The sequence below is a fragment of the Solanum dulcamara genome, chromosome 7 (assembly GCF_947179165.1).
Source record: "Solanum dulcamara chromosome 7, daSolDulc1.2, whole genome shotgun sequence".
In the NCBI taxonomy this organism is placed as follows: domain Eukaryota; kingdom Viridiplantae; phylum Streptophyta; class Magnoliopsida; order Solanales; family Solanaceae; genus Solanum; species Solanum dulcamara.
The window spans coordinates 37931232-37953263 of record NC_077243.1 but is presented as its reverse complement, the minus strand read 5'-3'; the positions used below and the strand labels follow the sequence as shown (position 1 = coordinate 37953263).

Sequence of the window (22032 nt, the reverse complement as noted above, 5' to 3'; positions counted from 1 at the left end):
GTTATTGCGCTTGTAGTATAGTATCACTATCAGTAAAAGAAGAAGTAATTAGTGGCATTGATCATGTCATATGCTTTTAAGTGCTTGTATTGAGAAGATGAACCCTCAAAGCAATGAATAATTTCCAGTCGTACCATCTGATACTATGACCATCTTTGATATCCACAGAGGAACTTGAATTTTATGGAGGCAGGGTCTATATAAATTGTTCTGTGCCCCGTAGTGCATAATATATACCGATGATTTCAGAATATTTTCTTGTCGGGAGAGCGCTTCTTTATTTCATTAGTTTTGCTGGTAAATTTTCTATAGAATTCTTCTAATATGTTGATTGAAACTGCAGAATCTCCCAACGACCTGAAGGTTTCAGGCCAGTGAGATAGTGTTCTTTCACATATTTGAAGGACTGAAAAAGCTTTATATTTCTATGAAAATTTGGTTAGTAAATGTGATATTAATGTTTGAACTCAAGTATAAATGGTTAGGGTTCTGTGGTTGGCTTCATAAATTTAAAAAACTCCATATTAGTGTGGCGGTACGCGCAGTCCCAACATGTGGTATTAGAGTAAGGTTCGAGTGTGTCGGAGTAGTGGACTACTGTTTGTGAGAAATTTTCGGTGTGACAACAAGACCAAAGATCTGCAGGTGTATCTTGTGTCGAAAGTCTTCATGTCAAGTGGTGGTCCAGGTGGCGTGTCCTGTTGGGTGATAATGGTGGTGCAAGATGATTTACCAGATCAGATGGTGTGACCTAGCGATTGGATATCTGCAATTGATGCCTTGTGTCGAAAGTCTTCTTGGCAAAAGTGGTGGTCAAGCGGCGTGTCCCACTGGTTGGTAGTGACGGTGCAAGATGGTTAGAAGATCAATGTATTATCACTGAAGTGGAGGTTACGAATTGTGTGATCTTGGTTTGAGGGGAGAATTGTTGGGTAACAAACCCATCCCACATCATATGGAGAAGAAGAAATGTATCAAGAAGAAGAAATGTATCAATATATAAGTGCTCACTCAACTCCATTAGTGTGAGCCATTTTGGGACGTGCCTAAAAACAAATTCGTGAGGGCTTGGCTCAAAGCGGACAATATCATACTAATGTGGAGTTAGGGTGGCGGTACGTGCAGTCCCAACACTAAACTGTTTACTGTCAATCAAATGTTAACATCAGTATGTAGATGGTTTGATTTCATTATAAGTTTTACCATCTTTTGCAAAATTAAATTGACCTAATTAATTAGTACGTACCATCTTTTTGGTGTGTATAGAGTAATTGAAAGCAAGTGTGTAAAAGAAATTGGTTCTACACTTGGCACCAATTTTTTCGCAGCATTACACTAAACTTTTCGATGATAGAAATAAACATTAAATAACCTAAAAGTCAAAATTACGGGTAATAGTATCACTTCGTACGATTTAAGTAAGTGTAAAATTATTAAAATTTTCATGTAAACAAGTTACGTACGTTGCTAATAAACATTGAAATATTTTTGTGGTGTTACTTCCTAGCTAGTCCTGGTATTATTAGGAAATATTGTCTAAAGAATCTTTGTATACTTGCATCGACAATCCATTATAATTATCTTTTTTTATTGAAAGAATAATGGAAATCTACTAAATTAAAAGCATGGATTTCTTCCATTTTCTTAATAAAAATTCACGAAATAGCTTATGATTACCATTATATTTAAAGTCAATAATATACTAACGGTTTTGATTGTAAAGTAGTTGACTTATAAAAGAATAATCAATAACCTCCGCTCATGTTTACTTATTTACTATACTAAAAATATATTTTCACTTTTATTTATCACTTTTAATTGAAGTTGATTAGCTTATGAAATATTAAGGAGAAATGAAGAAGATGATTGAGAGAGAAGGTGAGAATGTATTCAATAATCTTGTGTATTTACAAAGAGAGAAATATCCCTCTATATATAGAATTCTAATTTGATAGGATGAGCTGGACTTTTAACTAACTAATCCTAACAAACTATTAACTAACTAATAGAAGCTAACTTCCTAACAGACCGCTCAACTGTTTTGCATACATGGATTGGATAGTGTGTAGTTATAGTCACTGTTACACAGGTGGCCTATCTTCAATATTAACATATCAAAAGAAAAAAAAAAATCTTCATGTTTTACTCAATATTAATTACTTATTCCTTAAATTATTTTTCAAGTTTTAAGATTAAATATTAATTAATATAAATATTATGATAAAATAATTATATTAATTATTATTTCTTAAGAAACGTGAAAAATTAACAATTAAAAGTTCAGGAAGGGAGTGAATTATATGGACGGAAAAGCTCCAATAGCTAGCCCATTCGGAATTATTGCATTTTGTGAATAATTATAACTTTGTTCTTGACATGACGTTTGCTCCATTCATCCAATTCAAACAAATGAAATGGTAAGTTGTATGATAATAAGGAATCTTTTAAATATGAAATATGATCATTTGTTGTTAATTACTCAACAAATACGTCTTTGACAATTTCAGAAACTTCAAGATTACAAGCTAAAGGCAATTAAAGAAATACGTTTTCTCAATAAACTAACTTATTAAATTGTGCATGTATATAGTTGGTGACGGAGTCCGAATTTTTATTTAAAAAGTTCAAAATATGAAAGATAAATCCACTAAGTAGTCAAAGGGGGTTCAACATTCACTATATATATAAAAATTAATTCTAATCATATATAAATAATGTCATTTTCTACTAAAGAAAGTTCGAATGAACCCCTTGATCTTACCTACCTCCACCCCTAAATAAATAATTATATGAAGAACCCTCGTGTATCATAAAATGCGCCATGTGATCTTTGTCATGAGAGAGTAACAAGTAGTTAATAACTTCACAGAAATGGAATAGACATGTGTACTAATTTCTCATCTTCATTGTCATACCAAAAATATGGAGGGAGAAACTGGCAAACATACCTCTTTTTTGTTACTCTTTATGAGGGGTTGGAGAATTTTAAAATATGTTTTTTCTTATTTTAAGTTAGGTGTAGGAAGTTTGGGTCCACCTATAAAGGGTGCTTTAAGGTGGTAATTTAAGAGTCCGTTGATAGGCTTATTTTAAATATTTTTTAAGTTAAAATAGTTTATAATTTTTTTTATGGTGTTTGGGTAAAATGAAAAACGTGTTTTTAAACATTTATTTTAAGGCAAAATAACTTTAAAAAAAAAACTTAAAGTGAAAAGTTGAAATTTCCAACTTAAAAAAGCAACTTAAAAAATGTTTATCCAAATAGCTCTAAGTTTAATTTATAAGCACACAAATGATGTGTAATTATAGATGAACTAGACAAAGAAAGTACAATAGATATAGAGAATATAGCAATTCTATACGGTTCATTCTACTCTTCCACTTCCACTATGAGTAAGTTCTCTTTTATGGATTATTTATATAATTTAATGAGTTTTGGATTGATAATGATAGTAATCTTACATTATTCTAAAGTATAAATGATGAAATAAATAATTTTGAAATTTTTAACTCGAGAGAGTAAAATAATTTTATATTTAATGACGAGTGAGAAGGGGGAAAAGTGGAGCTTGGGCGTTTAAGTGGTGAGAGTGTGGTACTATTATATAGTCATAAATAGAGAATTGGAAGAGAGGCAAAGAGGTGTTTTGTGTTGCTTAATTTTCTCTCTTTCAGATCTTGAAATTGTAAAAAAAAAAAAAATTGAAGAAGAAGAAGAAAGGATAATAGATAAATTGAATTTTGGTTGCAATGTCGGTGGTATCGCCATTAGCAAAGTACAAGCTGGTGTTTTTGGGAGATCAATCTGTGGGCAAAACCAGCATCATTACTCGCTTTATGTACGATAAATTCGACACCACTTATCAGGTATCGAATCACTTGGGGATCGCAAACTCAGTTTCTTTTTTCGATGAACAGATTTATTGATTCCAAGTTGCGCAGGCTACCATTGGTATTGATTTTTTATCAAAGACAATGTACCTTGAAGATCGAACAGTTCGCCTGCAGCTCTGGTAACGCAACGCAACTAATATTCCAATTTTCCAAGTGAAAGACAAACTTGATTTACTTATAGCTACAAGGGTGAATTAATTAGTTTTCAAATGCACGTCTATGTTTTGGTTATGTGGAAAATAGACTTGGCCAAAAAGACAAGTTGAGTCAATTGTGAGTGTTGGACATTGAACAATGAATTAATTTCTAAAGCAAACCATATGCAGGGATACTGCTGGTCAAGAAAGATTTAGAAGCCTTATTCCAAGCTACATTAGAGATTCTTCTGTTGCTGTAATTGTATATGATGTTGCCAGTAAGTCATTTCTACCACACAATAGTTGATAACTAGTATGATTATTCATTTCTTTGTTTAAATACAAAGTTTTGGTGATAAATCATCATATCTGCAGATCGCCAATCATTTCTCAACACTTCAAAGTGGATCGAAGAAGTACGCACTGAACGAGGCAGTGATGTCGTTATTGTTCTTGTTGGGAACAAAACTGATCTTGTAGAAAAAAGGTATGTATTCTGTGTATGACTAAAATGTTTACAACCTATCAATTCCTTTTTTCATTTCTAGTAAAATGAGTTGCATATAGTTGAGATTTAAACCAGACCTAAAACTCTGTCAGAATCTTGCATTTATTTGCAAAACCGTAATATATGTTTTGTAAGAGAGTTATGGACATAATTTTGAAAGATTCACATTTGAAGAAAAAAGTTTCTGTAAGAGATTATAAATTGCATTTTAATTCTTGTAGACTATGATTTATTTGCTCCACCATTTCTCTTACGTAAATGATACTGATTTAAACAGGCAAGTTTCCACAGAAGAAGGAGATGCTAAATCTCTTGAATTTGGAGTAATGTATGTAGAAACCAGTGCTAAAGCTGGATTCAATATCAAGGTACAATTTTCTGCGATTTCCATTGAAATTATTTTACACCTTAGTCAAGTTATACTGAGTATCAAATATCCCGGTCACTAGATTTTGCTCAAAACGTTGGAATTGGCATAAGTACTCAAATAGCATGATACTAAGAATATGAAACTGAAAATTGCAGCCTCTGTTCCGAAAGATTGCTGCAGCCTTACCGGGGATGGAAACACTTTCATCCACAAAACAGGAAGATATGGTTGATGTTAATTTGAAGCCTACCACAAATACATTCCATACAGAGAAGCAAGGGGGAGGTTGTGCATGTTAGATTTGTACTTAAAAGAGGAAGAGGAAGACCGAGAAGTTGGAAACACACAAAGACACAGTTGCATCCAGTTATTAGGGTGCGGATTTCTTAGTTTGACATTTGTAACATGGATTTTCCTTCATGATGTACAATAATTTGTTAAGACTTCATCAAGGAGGTAGCTGATTACAGGCTTCTACGAAACTTCTTGTGTGTATATGTGATGGTTCCTAAGTAACTACTAGTTCAGAAACCATTTATTCCGGATCGATCTCCTTGTTGAATATATAATGAGATGCCATACGTATTTCACATTCATTTTAGTTTGTTGCACCACCTATTGTTTATTGATACACCAATTACTTACAGGGTGTTCTTTTTCATTGTCAAAGTTCCCATAACACCTGCATGTTATTTACAGACACTCATGATGTGCAGTTTTTTAATGTAACGACAAATCTTCGTAATCAATTCATACTAGGTTCCTCATGCATTATTTTGCTGCTGCTGCCATCATACAACAGTTTCATAGAACATCTCTTCTTCCTTTCCTTACCTATTTGGGCCGAAGGTGGGGGATTGGGGTGAAAGTGAAAGGTAAGCTCTTTTTTTATTTGATCTGGGTCAACTTGGCGTACTTCGATTAATTTCACGGGATATCTGTCATCTTACACCAACAATAGGTATCGAATAACTTTATCCACCAAGATTAGGATAGATGGAAAGAAATCAAAAAATATTGCAACGCAAAGATCTTGTTTATAATAAGTAAAGGTAAACCTTTTTTCAAGGGTGAGTTGGTTTGTTGAAAAAGAATTTGAATTTTGGGTTGTTTTTTTTTTTACGAAAACAAGTCTTACTCGAGTTTTCCACAAGTCGAGTTCGAGTATCCTCGCAATTTAGATATATTTACATACCAACATGATAGTAAAAGCCAAGTTTAATTAGTTAACAAGCAGTGCGACTGTGCTCAACATTGATTGCTTAAGAAATAATTTAGAGTAGCTTAGATTCGCTTTACAAACCTCAAATGTGCAATGGTGGCAGGAGAAAGGCTTATGTTATTACACAAGGTTATGTTGTGTTCGAAACATTCGGGGCGTCATACAAAAATTAATAATTACAAATTATGGCGATGATAAATCAGACAACAAAAAAAACTATAATAAAAGAAACATAACATTTTGATATGGTTTGACCAAAAGTATAAAAAATATTGAGAGATAATAAAGACTCCATAAACGACTATATTGTGGATGTTATTGTGCTCTCGTGGAAAAAGACTAATATTCAAGTTATAGAGGTCCAAATTTTTCCTCCAAAAAATATGGATATAAAAGATGTCTAGCTTCGATGTGTTCTTTGCTTAATTAAAGGGCATCCCCCTTCTACTCCGGTCGTCCGGGTGGTCAGGGTTCTTTTCCACCAAAAAATTATTTTTTAGTGAGAAAATGTTTTTGAATTAAAATACAATTACGTAGAATGCAAAAAAGATAGAAAATTTAGAACAAAATATCAATAGGTTAATTAGTGTAGTTGATCCATCTAAAATATTATTGTTTCACTTTAGCTATGGAGCGTTAATAAGACTTACATTAAAGTCGCTAAAAACAAATATGTAAATGAAATACTACAAGAAAAAAAATTCAGCTCAAAAAAACATTGTGAAACTTACAGTAGAGAATAACTAAAAAAAAATATAATTGAGGAAACTTCCTACTCCAAGATTATTAATTAGGATCGCAAGATACAACTAAAGAAAAGAAAGCTAGAAAAGGAAAAGGAAGATTTTGGAAAGAATAACTTGATCATGAAAAAAAGACTTCTTGAATTGGATTAATTTTAGATTCATTTAGATTGATTACAAATTACTAAAGTCACCCCTATTTTAGTTATGTAAGATGGTTCATTGGTTCTGGATACATCTACAAAAACAATCTAGATAACTTTGTATTCTAGCTATCTAAAAAAACTCTAGAACTATCTTTATATTTTAATACTTGTCAACATTTATAGTGTTTTCCAAATATACATCTTGCCTACGCACTAAAATTAATCAATAAACTCTGCATGCCGATTATACATCCAAAATGTTGTATTTTCACTATTCAATTTCTCCAAACATGGTGTTTTGACTTGGTTTTCCGGTGAGATTTAGTTGATTTTCCAGTCAGGAATATCTGTAAGTTAAAGAGTGACAAAAATAGTTTAGTTAGGAAAAATATGTAACCATTTGAGGAATCAAGTATTCTCACTCCTTGGAGTTAATGGAGTATGAAAATAATAACTAAAACTCACATAAATAAAGACTCCTCTGTCGATCTGCCTAGTTAGAACAAGGAGTTTTCCATTAAAAAAAAAGGAAAGAGAAAGAGAAAGCACATCTCAAGTGAGTGAATCATTATAGAATCAGATGTATTTTTCTCAAAAAGCAATACCTGTTGATTGGAAGTTTTAATTTGTACATGTAAGCTACAAGCCTAGAGAGAAAAGTGAACAAAAATGAAATGGAAAATACAATTTGAAACTCCAATATTGTCACTGCACAGAGCCAACCATACAAGAAAAAACAAGTACTCCACTAATAAATAAGAGAAGCAATACAAAGTTTAAAAAGATGTGGTATCAGCAACTCAAAATTAAAAAAAATGGATTGCTGGCCATTTAGCAACCAGGCATCTATATATCAGGAAACATTTATTTTCAAAATTATTACTCATTTGTCATCTTCCACCGGACAACTCAACGGCGTCCTGATTAAACATTGAATCTTCTCCCCAATCAAATCGTCTCTGAAGTCTCTCGTATTCTTGCATACGGTTGACTTCAACGTGCTGCCACTCTTCCCATCTCTCAGCAAGCCCTTCTCCTTCCAGCATCCTCACCACCTCCGACATTGCTGGACGGTCCTCCGGTGATGCCTGAGTGCACAGCAATGCCACCTGAATCATCATCTCCACTTCATCCAGCTCGTAGTTCTTATTCAGGTTCCGGTCTACAATTGCATCCAGTTTTTTATCCCTTTGCAGTTTTTTGACCTTCAACATGCTCTCCTTTTAGCAACTAATACTACATAAAGGTCCTATGAAGCTTAAAGCATAATCATATGAAGTTATAAGAGATGCTCAGGGTCCACATATCCACACTTTTGAAAGAAAAAAAATAGCATCAAATATATTTAGTGTCATATTTCTTGTGCCTAAAAGGCTCAATACTAAGACATATCTCATATTCAAAGCATTTGTACACTGGTGCCACGTGCGAAAAATAATGTTTGTTTGCACCATTTCAATTATAATAAAAAGATTGCAGCAATTTCACCAATAGGAGAAAGATAAACAAAAGTATGTCATCCAACAGAAAACATAGAGAGAAAAAAATATTGGTCAGTAGAGATAAGATATGAAAAGTTAAAGGCAATAATTTGATGCCCATTTGGAATTATATGAAGATCATTGAGTTATGTACACTCACATGGTCAAGCAACAAGACATCATCTTCTTCTTCTAGGCGTGAGAAGTCTATTGCACGTTGGCCAGTTACAATTTCCAAAAGCATGATTCCATAGCCAAAAACATCAGTTTTTTCTGATGATTTGCCAGTGGATAAGTATTCAGGAGCTATATGGCCCATTGTACCACGAACTTGAGTTGTCACATTGGTTTTCTTCACGTCAACTAGCTTTGCCAGGCCAAAATCACCAACTACAGCTTCAAAATCTTCATCTAGTAATACATTAGCTGCTTTAACATCACGGTGAATAATCTTTGGATTACAGTGCTCATGTAGGTATTCAAGTCCACGTGCAGTACCCAGTGCCACACGCTTCCTAGTTGGCCAATTCAAAACAGGCTCCCCAGGTTTAAGTTCTGCAAGTGATTAAAAACTTAATAAGACACCACTGAAAACTATTAACTCTAGCAGAGAACTGCTGAAATCTTAAGCTTCACTAACTACTTCATGTAACACCTTCCAGTTCATGCGAGGATTTCAAAAACCAACTCCTAAAGGGAAAATCAATCAATGATGCAAATCTTGTTTTCATAGGAAGACACAGCATACGAATCAATTTATGAGGTCACGTATCTCTTTCATATCATGGTCGATGAAACCAACTTAAATCAAATACAGCTTGACTTTAAAAAAAAATGAATACATCTATTAATGATTAATGAGGTACGATTTGACTATTGCTCTTGATTTGACCAAAGAAAATTGCAATCTCCAAAAATTCATATCAGAAAATACTTCTACAGCACCTATGTAGTAAACTGCTTAAATCTGCTCAGAACTTGTCTTTCCCTACCATATTCTGGGAGGAAAAAAGAAAGCATGCAAATTGTACTCGTGGTGATGCAACCCTAAGGCATTAAACTTCTAACACTTCAAAGTCGAAAGAATAAGATTCTTTTTTGAAAAGGAATTAAGATTCTGAAGTATGAGAACGCAAATTAAAGGGTAGATGCTTCTGCCAATTAAGCTACATACATTAGCTCTATAAGCATGCCCCTCAAACTTGATGCCATGTCCACATTCTTTTACTAGAATCAGCAGTTCTACAGTACTTTAATAGTCAATTTAGACCGTACAAGGACAAATGTACGCTTTCTTCACAGATGGAGAGGGAAAATGACACGTGATCATTTACAACCAAGCTGACAAAAACAAAATATGTGCCGCAGGAGATGTAAGACTAATGAAATGAAGGATCTATTGATTGACATAAAATAAATTAGATGAAACAAGCACACTAAGGGAAAATAGCATGCTCGGGATGTAAAAGAAAGTACAATGAATAAAAGCACTGCTGCGAAGAAACAATACGTCGTAGACGATAAGCAACACTTAGATTCTGCATATATGGGTATACTAGCAGGCGTTCAGTCGGTGTGGTGCAAAATCCTATAAGCCGTAAGAGATTCCTATGAACAGCCACACTTATCATCTCAACTTCTCGCTGAAATGCAGCATCTCCCCCAGGACTCTCATAATCAGTTAACCGTTTCACGGCAACTTTAATGCCATCATTGAGCACTCCTTTATAGACCTTGCCGAACCCCCCCTGTCCAAGAACATTCTTTTCACTGAAGTTATCAGTAGCAAGCTGCAATTCCCTCCATGAAAATCTCCTCAATTGACCAAATGGAATTCGTCGATCAACCTCACCTGAGTGCGCCAAATAGAACACAAAATATAATACCATAATATACTCAAAGGAATCACACCATCTTGAAGGTAAATGAAAAATAAGTACTGGCGTATAAAAAATGAGGTCACTAACTTAAGATGGAATTACAAGATACAACAATGCATGGACAGAATACCTTCTTCCCTTACCAAGAATAACAAGAACATTAAACTGATGAAATTACTGTCAAAAACATGTGACACAAACCTACAACATCAACAAAGACTTCATGTCTATAGCCTTTGTGCCGTCTCCTCCAAATCAACAACACAGATCCCCCAAGAAGGAGAAGTCCAAGAAATCCAACAGCAATACCAACTATGAGACCAGTCTTTGGTTTACTAGGAGAACCTGCAAGAAATTCAACTTTAGAATTTGGCTTGTCAAGAAAGTTCAACAAGGTGCACAAGTTAAATGACGCTATCCTCGCTAAAGGAATAGTAATACATTGGATAGGTAATCAACAGCTTTATCAACTTCAGAAACTTTCTGAGATGTCGCACCAAAAGGAGAGAGAATGAGAATGATGATTAAAGGGAGAGGAAGAGAAGAAAAGGGGAGGAGAGATATAATAAATGATCAACACTATTTACTTATCAAATGTTGTTCCAAGAAAAGCACTTATGGACTCTAATTATAGATTAGGGAACCCAGATAACTACAACTCTAAGAGATGTTAAAATTCTTTTTTCAATCATTACAACTCTTAGAATTATCAAAATTCTTTTTTTAAAAAAATCATCACAACTCTTAGAATTATTGAATTCTTTTTTTTAATCATTACAACTCCGAAAATTATTAAACTTCTCTCCAACTATAATATGATATTATTTCTAAAAAATATATCGAACCTCAAACTTTAACTAAAAGATGAAAAAAATAGATCAACAGTAAAGGTAGTAAATGATGCTATATTTTTCAGCTACATCATTCTCCCTCCGTTAAGAATGTTTTACACCTACGAGTGAGAGAGTGTGACAACTCTCCAAGATTAGTACTAATGGAAAGAAACTCATCCTTTTTAGTGCACGCAACACAATGAGGTGCTTGATTCTTCCATCCATTAAATAAAATACCAGTATAAACCACCAATTCAACACAACAAACATATCCCACAACCAATGGCAAGTATAACTCTAAATAATACTAAGAACTTTAATCTTGATCTGTGCCTTGTATACAAGGAGGAAATACCACCAAGAAAAGGGAGAAGGGACTAAGTAAGAATGGGAAGGGAAAGAAACAAGAAAACATAGATGATATATTAAGGAAATCAATAGAGTCCATTCATCAAGTGTCGTTCCAAACAAAGTACAGACTTATCCTATATATAGAATATGAAACACCAAACAAGCTAGACCTCTTGAAAATACTAAAGGTTTTTCTCTAACAAAAATAACTAAAAGATGATGCCTCCTTTCTAGCTAAAAGATAATAACAAATGAAATCAAGACAATGATAGTAAAATTCAAAATTTTCAGATACATCACTTTCATTCTTCCAGAATACAGAGAAGCATGAAGCATACACAGTTCAAAGTTCACATATTTGCTCGAACTTACCTCCACTATCAGATTCACAATGATGAGTGAGATTTAAGCCACAATTCAAATGATTCCCTGTAAAACTAGAATAACCAAATGAAGTTATACTAACATTAAAAATTAAGCATTAGTAGAGTAAGGCAAAAACTAAGCAGCCTTGAGCTACTGTCCAAAGTAAGAACTGTAATCGTACTTGTATTTTGGAAGTTGGAACAACTGTTCAGGAATTTGGCCAGTAAGACCGTTGGAACCAAGCTGACTGCAAAGCGGAATCACAGAATCAAGTCAAACATCGAATGATACAGGTAACAGGTTAAGGATCACTGAAGTCTGAGTTGACATCCAAAAAGATAAATGTATAATTCTCTTATTCAGAAAAATATTTTATATATGGAATAAAGAAAAGGCAAGATAAATAACTTACAGGCTCATCAAGTTGGGAAGATCCGGAAGCGACTGAGGGATAGTCCCCGTAAGATTGTTTCGACTCAAAAACCTGCTCAATGGAGTAACAGAGTTCACACCTACTCCAATCACCGAGTAAACTAAGTTCTATCCAGAAATGATTAAATGAAATAATATAACTTACAGAGACTGAAGCTTTTTAAGATTACCAAGCGAAGCTGGTATTTCTCCAAAAAAACGGTTATTTTCTAAATCCAACATTGTCAAGCTTGTTAAATTTCCTAACTCTTCGGGAATTCTACCAGTTATACCATTTCCTTGCAAGGACCTGCAGGGAGTGTATGAGACATAGTCAGCTAAGTTAGTAGCAGAAAACAAGAAATCGTCCCAAAAATTTTAGTCGGAGATCTAACAACTTTGAGCTCAACAACATATTCACCAATTTGATTATCATGAAGAGCTACATCAAAGAAAACTGTGCCCTTCCAAGTAGTTATGCATCCAAATTATTGATTTGAAAAATATGCAAGTCAAATACTAAAATAGGGCCCTTAGAAGTAGACAAAGTGCAAAGACCAATGTGACAAATTGACCACACGGGAAAAAAGATGAAGCCACCGATGGTGAGGATTAATCTTGTATAGTTCATGCTTCTAGTCTTCGTGACATGGCTTAGGTTACTCTTTGGCCAACAGAACCAGCAGTCAAAGTGTAGAGACACCATGCAGTTACCACAAGAAAAAAGACAGCCATCCGAACAGAGACTCCCATTTTCTAGATAGTTCATACAATTTCCATCTCTCTTAAAGCTGTTTGCCTTGGTGAAATGGCCAAATGTTTCTCCTTGTCCATGGATAACACCACAATATGTAGGTACTTTTGGCTTCATTTTTTCCCCTTCCAATAAGTGAAGCTACCTTGAAATTATTAATCATCATGTTCTCAACTTTTAGTTAAAACTGATGATTTGAAGGGATTTTTGTTCTTGTGCAATGCCATAACATCAGACTTATATATTCAGAAACAAAATTTAAATGTAAAACGTTTTAAAAGTAGCAATAACAGCATCTAGAAAATTATATGTGCTCAGAATTCAAGCCAGCGTTCAGTCAATAATAACTTAGCCCTAGTACTTTAAACGTACAGTGTATTCACATTCTTTAGAACACCTATTCTGGGAGTTAAAGTGCCCGAGAATCCCATACTTGATAATGACCTGCAAACAGAGATTCAGAGACTATCAAAATCACATCCAGGAAAGGAAGTTGACCAACCAAAGATTAACCTTTATAGAGTATATAAACTGTAACATTAGGTTATATGCACATAGTGATTCTAATGGGTTTAACAATAGAACTTACACCATAATGACATTGCCTTCATCATCACAAGTGATTTTGGACCAAGTGCAAGGACTAACTTGATTCTGGTTCCAATCAGCAAGTTGATCTTTTGAAGCATTTAATGAGTTCTTCAATGCGTACAGTGCATCTCCTAAATGGGCCAGATTATAAAGAATGGAATGTCACCCTACTTTTATTAGAAGAACAAAGACAACACTTCATCGGCAGAAGCAAAATGTAAACAAGAGTCACATCTGACTTTCTCTTAATCCATTGAATAGACAAATAAAAACAAAGTTGGTTTTGATGAAGTAAAACTGGAAGAATCTGGTACCTTGCCCATCAGGTAAGACAAATGAGTGGAGATATGCCAATATCACAATTGCAAAGAACAGTTCCATCTTTTGGATATTGAACCTTATGTCAAGTATCCTTGTTGCAATTTATCATTGTGACATAAGACACCATCTTCGAACATGTGTCTACAAAAAAAAAAAAAAACTATCAGGGAGAAAATAGCTGAATCTTCAAAAGACGCTAACCGAGAGATGACCATAACAACAACTATGCCTCTAAACAAGTGACCATATCAAATTGAAAAATAACATGTGCACATTTTTCGATCTTAATATAATTGTCAATCAACAAAACATTGGTCCTTTCTACAAATTCATCAAGTCTATCATTCGAAAGTGACTTGTTTAAAAAATCAAATGAAAGAAGATAGGGTATGGAACTAATGGGCAATCAGCCCTCTTCCTCACCAACTGCATTAAACATAGCAAATTAAATGGAGTAAATAAATTCACATACACACAGAGGTAAAGAAAAAATTTCAATCAGAAGGCAACTCAGTTCCTTTTCAATTCACCAAAATCAAGAAAATCTAATGACACACAAACTTGAACTTTTGATTGTTAATTCCAAGCTTCATAACATCATTTCTTAGTAATCCAAGACAAGTAGAAGGATAAAAAAAGAAGAATAAAATAGGAAAGTACTTTAGCTTTAAGGAAGAAGCAAAAACTTTAGGGCTTTGAAAATGTGAAAGGAAGAGCAGAATATGTACTTTGAATCCAGGCAAATCTTTTGCCTTTCCCCACTTTTTGACTAAACAAGAAAAAACCCATTTTCACATATAAGCTAATGATAAATTAGTATAATAAGAAAATTAATTTTATTAATAAGAATTAAAATACTAATATTTATTTATACAAGTGAAAATAACAGTGAATAATGACTATACAAATATATTTTGATGTAGGAAATACAAAATAATTAATTTAATTAATGTCAAATTTTTAAAGATTGTATTTATTTAGATTTTAAATTATTTTACATAAAACGACATATGATCCATATTTTGACACGATACACTTGAAAATAATATTCAAAAATTTATTAATTTCATGATATCTTCCTATTTGATCGATTTTAAATCAACTTCCAGTTTATTATAACCTAACTCATAATTAGGATCCAACTAAAATTAATATTTGCCCCGTCTGATTGTCCTTTTAAATTTCTTATTATTTTTATTAATATAAAATCTTCTATCAATTATCCAAATGTATTGTTCATTCCCTCTTTTTATTCTTTTTTTTAATTTCTTGTTCTTATTAAGATATTAGAGGCTCAAACTTAAAATGAACCTATATGTTCATATTCATTTAATTTGTATCATTATCATAGTGGGTGGGAATGAGGATATGAGAAAAAGTTATTTTCATTCTTCTACTTTGAATATTGGGTACACACAAAAGAAAAATACAGTATACATACATAGCTGCTTAATTAAATCATCTTCTATTGAGTTAATTATTTATATATGAATGTCATCGCTAATTTTTCTTCTTTTTTCTCCCTTGTTTTGTCATAAATTAAAAAAAAATGGTGGACAAGATTGAAGAAGAAAAAAAAGTGGCGTAGAGAGTAGAGGACTAACTTTTTTTTAATTTTAATTTATTATGGAATTTAAAATTAGGCCAATCATATGAGGTAATATATTAAGTAATTTTAAATTATTTTAACAGAAAAAAGGGCTTAAAATGCCATTAAACTGTGAGATTTGATATAATATTGTTCTTCATCTATTTTATGAGTGTAGCTCGTTAGAAATAAGAATATTTTTGAGCTAAAATATTAATATCAGAGATATTTGAGAGCTAAGAAATGAATAAAAAATAATTTTATATTAATTCAAATAGTTGAAAGACATTTATATATAATAGATGAAATGGAATAAAAGCAATAATTTGATTATTATTCAAAATTAAGAAAGGATTTTGATTTTTAAAAGTGAGGAAGCGAAAATGATTTTCACCCGCTCCTCTTTTCTGTCTCAACGGTCAAACTGGATGTGGACCCATTCGAGTTGCGTTTCTTTTTTGACCTCTCAAGTTGGAAAAATCCCAAAAATCATCTTTTAAAAAAAAAAGAAGAAGAAAAACATTCGAACTCCAATTTAATCATAGGTTTTAAAATTTGAGTTTTAAAATTATATTAGACATATATTTTACTTGAAAAATATTTAAAGTTTTGCTAGTGAAAGTCTAAAAATAGGTCTAAGCCATTTTCTTAGAAATTTAAAAATTTATGTTTTATGATCAAATAAATATTAATACGTAAAATTTAAAATCTGATTTAATATCTTGGCTAAATGCTAGCGATGATTTGTAAAAACTAATTGTCCATTGTCTGTTAAAGGAATAAATAAAGGGAAACTTATATAAATATACAATATTAAGAAAATATTTATCATTTATAGCAATAAAAAAATAATTTCACTGAACACTTATAATACATTTATAATACAGTTTTAATACATATTGCAGAGAACTATTTATAAAACATATATAATACAAGTTTTATAAATGGATAATACATTTATCACATATTTTAATAGACTTATAATACATTATGTTAGTTTCTTACTACACAAACATAATATATATTTTAAAACACTTATAATACATTTATATTGTATGCATAATTCACTTTTAATACAAGTGTAGATTTATCATAATATTGCTATATATTGCTATAAATGATAATAAATAAAAAATATCGCTAAAATCAGTAATTAATTTTTAAAAAGCACTCAATCAAGTAATTTTTTCATAAATAAATACCTTTGATACTCCTATTACTCAAGTTAGAATATAAGAAATTCAAAATAAAATAAAATAAAATTGAGAAAAAAGATGGTCGAATTATAACATTAAGATGTTGACTAACATTATACCAAATGAGGTTACACATTAATCTCTAGGGTGGTTAAGAAAAGACAATTCCAGCAACAATGAGAGAACAAATATGGGAAAAGAGTGAATACTGAAGAATTTTAGTAAGAAACTATGTTTTTATTTTATAAACATAAAAAATATCATACCGCTGATTATATTTTAAGACAAAGATTAACTTTAGAAAATAGCAGTTTGACCCACATTGCTAACGTAACAAGCATGTTAAGCATCGCCATTAAATGAGAAGATAAATCATTAGAAAAGTGCTGGCGTAACAAAATAAGAATTAATATAATTGTCATTATAAAATTGTACTATTTCCATTTTCTTTATTCCTATAAAATATATTATTTTTTTCGTTTTAAAATAAGTGTTAGTTCAATTAAAAAAATTAAAATTTATATATTTATCCTTTATTAATAGTGTTTAGTTCTCAAAAATTATCTAAATAACATACTAAATAATTTCTTCTTTATTATTTTTATGAAATTAAAGTGATACTGCTTATTTTAGGACAAACTGGTAGTAAACATTTTCCCCAACCAATGAGATTGTAGAAAGCATGTGCACCGTCGAAATAGCCAGCTCATTATTATATATGTCTTCTTATTATTTTTAAAATTAAAGAAGGCCAAAAAGCCCATATTATTAAAAAATAGATAATTTTATATAAATCTCATAGTGTTAAAGAGCTAATTACATTCTATCCCTACTCTTTTTCAAATTACAAAAATCCTTTAAAATTTAAGAATTTCGGATACATCACGCGACATCCCGATATATCGAGTCCCAATTTCTGATACATCACTCAACATCTCGATGCATCACGTTCCAATACATTATCTTTGTTGATACAAGACACATTTATCCCGATACATTGCTTAATGTCCCGATACATTATCTTTGTTGATACAATACGCACCTGTCCCAATACATCGCGTCCTGATATATCGTATAAGAGTGATGTATCCAAGAATAGGAGATAATAAGACTGTTTTCAAATAGTAAATTTTTTTAAAGAATATAGTAAAATAAATTATGTATTTAGATAATTTTTACTATAAAATATGTTCAACTCTCAAATGGGTTAGGAACAACCCAGCTAATTCAAGAGAAAGAACCAAAAAATTAAGAGTAAGTACATCAAATTCTACTGGACTTGACAACAAAATTTACTTACTTTAACACTTTATCTTTACATATAATTCTTTACCCCTAGTCTCATTTGAAGTAAATTTAATATCACCCTAATATTATAATACTAGTCTCACATTGACAAGTGCATTATACACGCGTCATGTCATCGATACATCAGTGCCACATTAGTGCAATGCCAATGCCACATTGAAAATTCTTTAAATTTTATTTTTTTAATTTTTTTTTATTTATTCACAATTTTTAGAAAGAAAAAATTTTAAAAAAATTGAGGATTAATCTAAGATTAAAAAAAAAAGAGATAATGCTTAAGGAACCCCCCCCCCCTCCCCAAACTATACCCAAAATTGAGTGGCTCGCCTAACTTAATTAAGATCCTATTAATACCCCCCCCCCCCCCCTAAAATATTTTAAAATTGAATAAAGACCCATAAATGATAATGTGGCATACACACTCTGTTGAAGGCAATTGAAGATTATAAAAATAATTTTAAAAGCAATTAACAAGTAAAAGTGTCATTTTTTAATTGGACACTACTTAATTTTTTATTTTTTTCAGTATTGGGTATTACTTAATTAATTAAGTCTAATTAATGATACTCCTTGTGGACAATAAAATTTGCGTCGAAAAAATAATAATCAGGACTAGAAAATATCGCAACAATCGCAGTATCTGATTTTTAAATATGAGCGTTACAATCTCTATGATTCCTCTAATTTGTCTTTCCGAATATAAATTCAAGGGCTTGTAAATTTGATATTGAATTTGGTTGAACTTGATGGATTTGATCTTGATTTGTACTTAAATTCAAAAGCTTTTGGGTTTGAACTTTAATCTTGTGGTCTTGATCTTGATTTGTGGACTTGATGAACTTGATCTTCACTCATTCTTGAACTTGATCTTGATCTTCACTTGTTCTTGAACTTGATCTTGACTTGTACTTGAATTCAAGAGCTTTTGGGCTTGTTCTTGAATTTGGTGGTCTTGATCTTGAGTTGTTCTTGAACTTGATGAACTTGACATTCACTCGTTCTTGAACTTGATCTTGATCTTCACTTGTTCTTGAAATTGATGATCTTGATCTTCACTTGTTCTTGAAATTGATGATCTTGATCTTCACTTGTTCTTGAACTTGATATTCAATTCTTGAACTTGTAGATTGTAAAAAAATCTGTGGCGTTTGATCCACGAGTTCTCTCTGGCTTCTTGTTAGAATCTGGTGTCTTTTCTGAATTATAAGGACCCCTATTTATAGTTGTGGAATAGAGGATTTATGATGAAAACAGATTTCCTTCGGCCAATCAGATTTAAGTGAAATGACATAATGAGCTTTAGCGAATGAGCTTGTCATTTTGACATATGGCATGATCCTATTGGCTTATTTCTTTGACTTGGTATGACACGTCACTTGACACGTGACATCAAAATTGACCTCTAGGATAAGATAATATTGGGATTAGCAAAGTGAGTTCATCATCTGTAGCCCAAATAAATGAATTTAGACTTTTAATTCATTAATTAAATGGAAAATTACCTATTTACACATATTATAATACCATATTTACTAATATTCCCTACCATATGAAAAAATATCAAAAAATCGTCTATTTTTAACTCTCTCCCCATCTCACAGATACATCATATTTTACTTCACTCAACTACCGTAAATTCACGCCTAATTTCAAGTTCCGCTTCGTCAGTTTTTGAATTTTGAATTTCTGTACATTTATTACTCAATTTCAAGATTCTAACTAAGGTATATTCAAGTTTTTCCTTATTTGGAATCTCACTTTTTTCTCACCTCCTTTGATTTCTTCTGCTTTCTTCTGTAAATTTTTGTATTTTTTTACTTATATTCTTCACTGATACATATGGAATCTGCTCCATCTTTTAGTGTTGGTCTCACATAGTTGAATAAAAATTAAGGAATTCTTATTTCATCGGGTTCTAATTTATCTTGGGAAGGTTACAAAGAGGTTAAATCCAAACATCGTAACTATCCGACAGTGATGGATAAGCTTCGTGAGAAATTGAAGTCAAAATCTCCAGTTCAACATGCACCCAAAGAAGCAGACAAGAAGATTGAAAGAGTTACAACACGCCCTAATCTCCCAAAGGTATGAGTTCATATAAGATGTTTTTTTAAAATATTATTTTTTCTGAAGATTCACTGCTTCTGATACATCTAGTTTATGTATCAGATTCTTATGTATCAAGCTTTAATGCTTCTGATACATTGTGTTTTTGTATCAGATTCTCATGTATCAAGCTTTATTGCTTCTGATACATCTAGTTTATGTATCAGATTCTTATGTATCAAGCTTTAATGCTTCTGATACATTGTGTTTTTGTATCGGATTCTCATGTATCAAGCTTTATTGCTTCTGATACATCTAGTTTATGTATCAGATTCTTATGTATCAAGATGTAATGCTTCTGATACATCTTGTTTATTATCAGATTCTCATGTATCAAGCTTTAATGCTTCTGATACATCCTGTTTATGTATCAACTTCAAATTGTATTTAATCATTTTCCATGTCAATGCAGGGAATGGAGTACGTCATCAAGAAGATCCATTCACGGTTCTTGAGATTCGGCACTGCATATACGGCTAATTTTATTGATGATTTCAAATCATCAATAGGTGAAGAAGCTATACAGTTATTTAAGCAAATCATATTTGGTCACTACCTAGATATGCCACAGTGTAATTTTTAAGGACAAATCATCAAATGCCTCTTACTTCTTGAGGTAGAGCAAAAAATAAAGAGGAATTGCACATTCGTCACGTGCAGGGTAACATACTCCGATTCACAATTAAGGAATTTGCTATTATTACTGGTTTGCAATGTACCGATAATATCAATGATTTTTCATACCCAGATGCACCAACAAGTAGATTGTTGTCTAGATATTTTCCTGATGCAAAAAATAGGGTAAACAAAGGACGTTCTGTTCAACATTTTCTAGTTAGAGAATGGGAAACAAATGAAGACGATGTTCAGATGGTCATTCTTTACTTTATCCACACTTTTGTTTTTTTCTCAACTAGGTGATTCACCTATTTCTGTTGATGATTTTAAGATGGTAGAGGATGGTAGGTATGAGCAATACCCATGGGGGAAAATAGCATTTTCCAAATTGATAAAAGGAATGAGGTAAGAGTTTTCAAATGCCAAACAAATGTATCGTTTGGACGGCATGCCATACGCTCTGAATGCATGGATATACGAATGTGCATCTCAGGTGCCTTCTGAAATTGCTGTAAGAGTGGGTAATCAAATTCTTAGAATTTTTAATTGGCGTGTTGTTGCCGTCAAGCCAAAATTTGAGACCTTCATGTCTACCATCTTCAGTGAATATATTTTTCATGAAATCATTTTCATAATTATAGCAAATGAATATACCATCTGCTGCTTATTAAATGTACTTAAAGATTATTCGTTTATGCACTGACTCATTATACATAATATTTAAGATACATTCTATATTCCTGACCTTGATACAATAGTATTTCTTGATTTGTTTTCTGATTAGCAACCAATCTTTTTGCAGTATCCATGCTTCAATATTGTGTCATCTCAATATGAAATGGAATTTATTGTCATTTCTGACAGTGAACATCATTCTGAAGCTGCTACATCAGATGCCAAGGTCAAATTTATAGAACCTCAAGAAGTCCCCGAATTTGAGGACTTTTCAACAAAACCACCCACAGAATTATTAAGAAGATCCAGTCATGTTGGTGATACATCTTCTCCACCTCCTCCCAAAAGAAGGAAGACTACCCCTGGTAAAGAACCAATTCAAGAAGAAATAGTTAACATGCATAAGAATGTCATACCACCAAATCCATCAGAAAAGCTTGTTTCTACTGATACAGAACCAGCGGCAAAGTCAGTAGTAAGCCTGCAAGTGCATTGATCAACCCAAAGGACATTACTAAAAATTCATAGTGGGC

General features: G+C 32.2%; 2 protein-coding genes across 5 annotated transcripts; one reads left to right on the top strand and one right to left on the bottom strand.

Moving 5' to 3' along the window:
* Positions 1-3590: 3590 nt before the first annotated feature.
* On the top strand, positions 3591-5553 carry LOC129895438 (ras-related protein RABH1e-like). Its single transcript, XM_055971159.1, has 6 exons — positions 3591-3867; positions 3943-4013; positions 4221-4309; positions 4407-4518; positions 4817-4907; positions 5065-5553. Exons 1-6 carry the CDS (start codon positions 3751-3753, stop codon positions 5206-5208), a joined length of 624 nt encoding a protein of 207 aa, XP_055827134.1. The 5' UTR covers positions 3591-3750; the 3' UTR covers positions 5209-5553.
* A 2192-nt stretch (positions 5554-7745) lies between these two features.
* On the bottom strand, positions 7746-14758 carry LOC129894113 (probable LRR receptor-like serine/threonine-protein kinase At5g10290). 4 transcript variants are annotated; one of them, XM_055969639.1, is made up of 12 exons: positions 14669-14758; positions 14002-14149; positions 13686-13818; positions 13469-13540; positions 12509-12652; positions 12344-12415; positions 12113-12178; positions 11938-12002; positions 10583-10726; positions 10012-10353; positions 8662-9056; positions 7746-8225 (listed from the first exon to the last, which is right to left on the bottom strand). In XM_055969639.1, exons 2-12 carry the CDS (start codon positions 14066-14068, stop codon positions 7911-7913), a joined length of 1815 nt encoding a protein of 604 aa, XP_055825614.1. In that variant the 5' UTR covers positions 14069-14149; positions 14669-14758; the 3' UTR covers positions 7746-7910. The 4 variants fall into 4 exon arrangements, with proteins under 4 accessions (XP_055825614.1, XP_055825616.1, XP_055825615.1 ...); XM_055969641.1 differs by having other exon boundaries at positions 14737-14752; XM_055969640.1 differs by lacking the exon at positions 14669-14758 and adding an exon at positions 14481-14617.
* Positions 14759-22032: the final 7274 nt, after the last annotated feature.

Coding starts and splice junctions, on each gene's coding strand:
- LOC129894113 (XM_055969639.1), bottom strand. CDS start 14,068: ATGGAACTGTTCTTTGCAATTGTGATATTGGCATATCTCCACTCATTT. Junction 10,727..11,937: donor TTGTGAATCTGATAGTGGAG/GTAAGTTCGAGC, acceptor AATTTCTTGCAG/GTTCTCCTAGTAAACCAAAG. Junction 9,057..10,011: donor TGTTGCTTATCGTCTACGAC/GTATTGTTTCTT, acceptor AATCACTTGCAG/AACTTAAACCTGGGGAGCCT.
- LOC129895438 (XM_055971159.1), top strand. CDS start 3,751: ATGTCGGTGGTATCGCCATTAGCAAAGTACAAGCTGGTGTTTTTGGGA. Junction 4,014..4,220: donor ACAGTTCGCCTGCAGCTCTG/GTAACGCAACGC, acceptor AACCATATGCAG/GGATACTGCTGGTCAAGAAA. Junction 4,310..4,406: donor AATTGTATATGATGTTGCCA/GTAAGTCATTTC, acceptor TCATATCTGCAG/ATCGCCAATCATTTCTCAAC.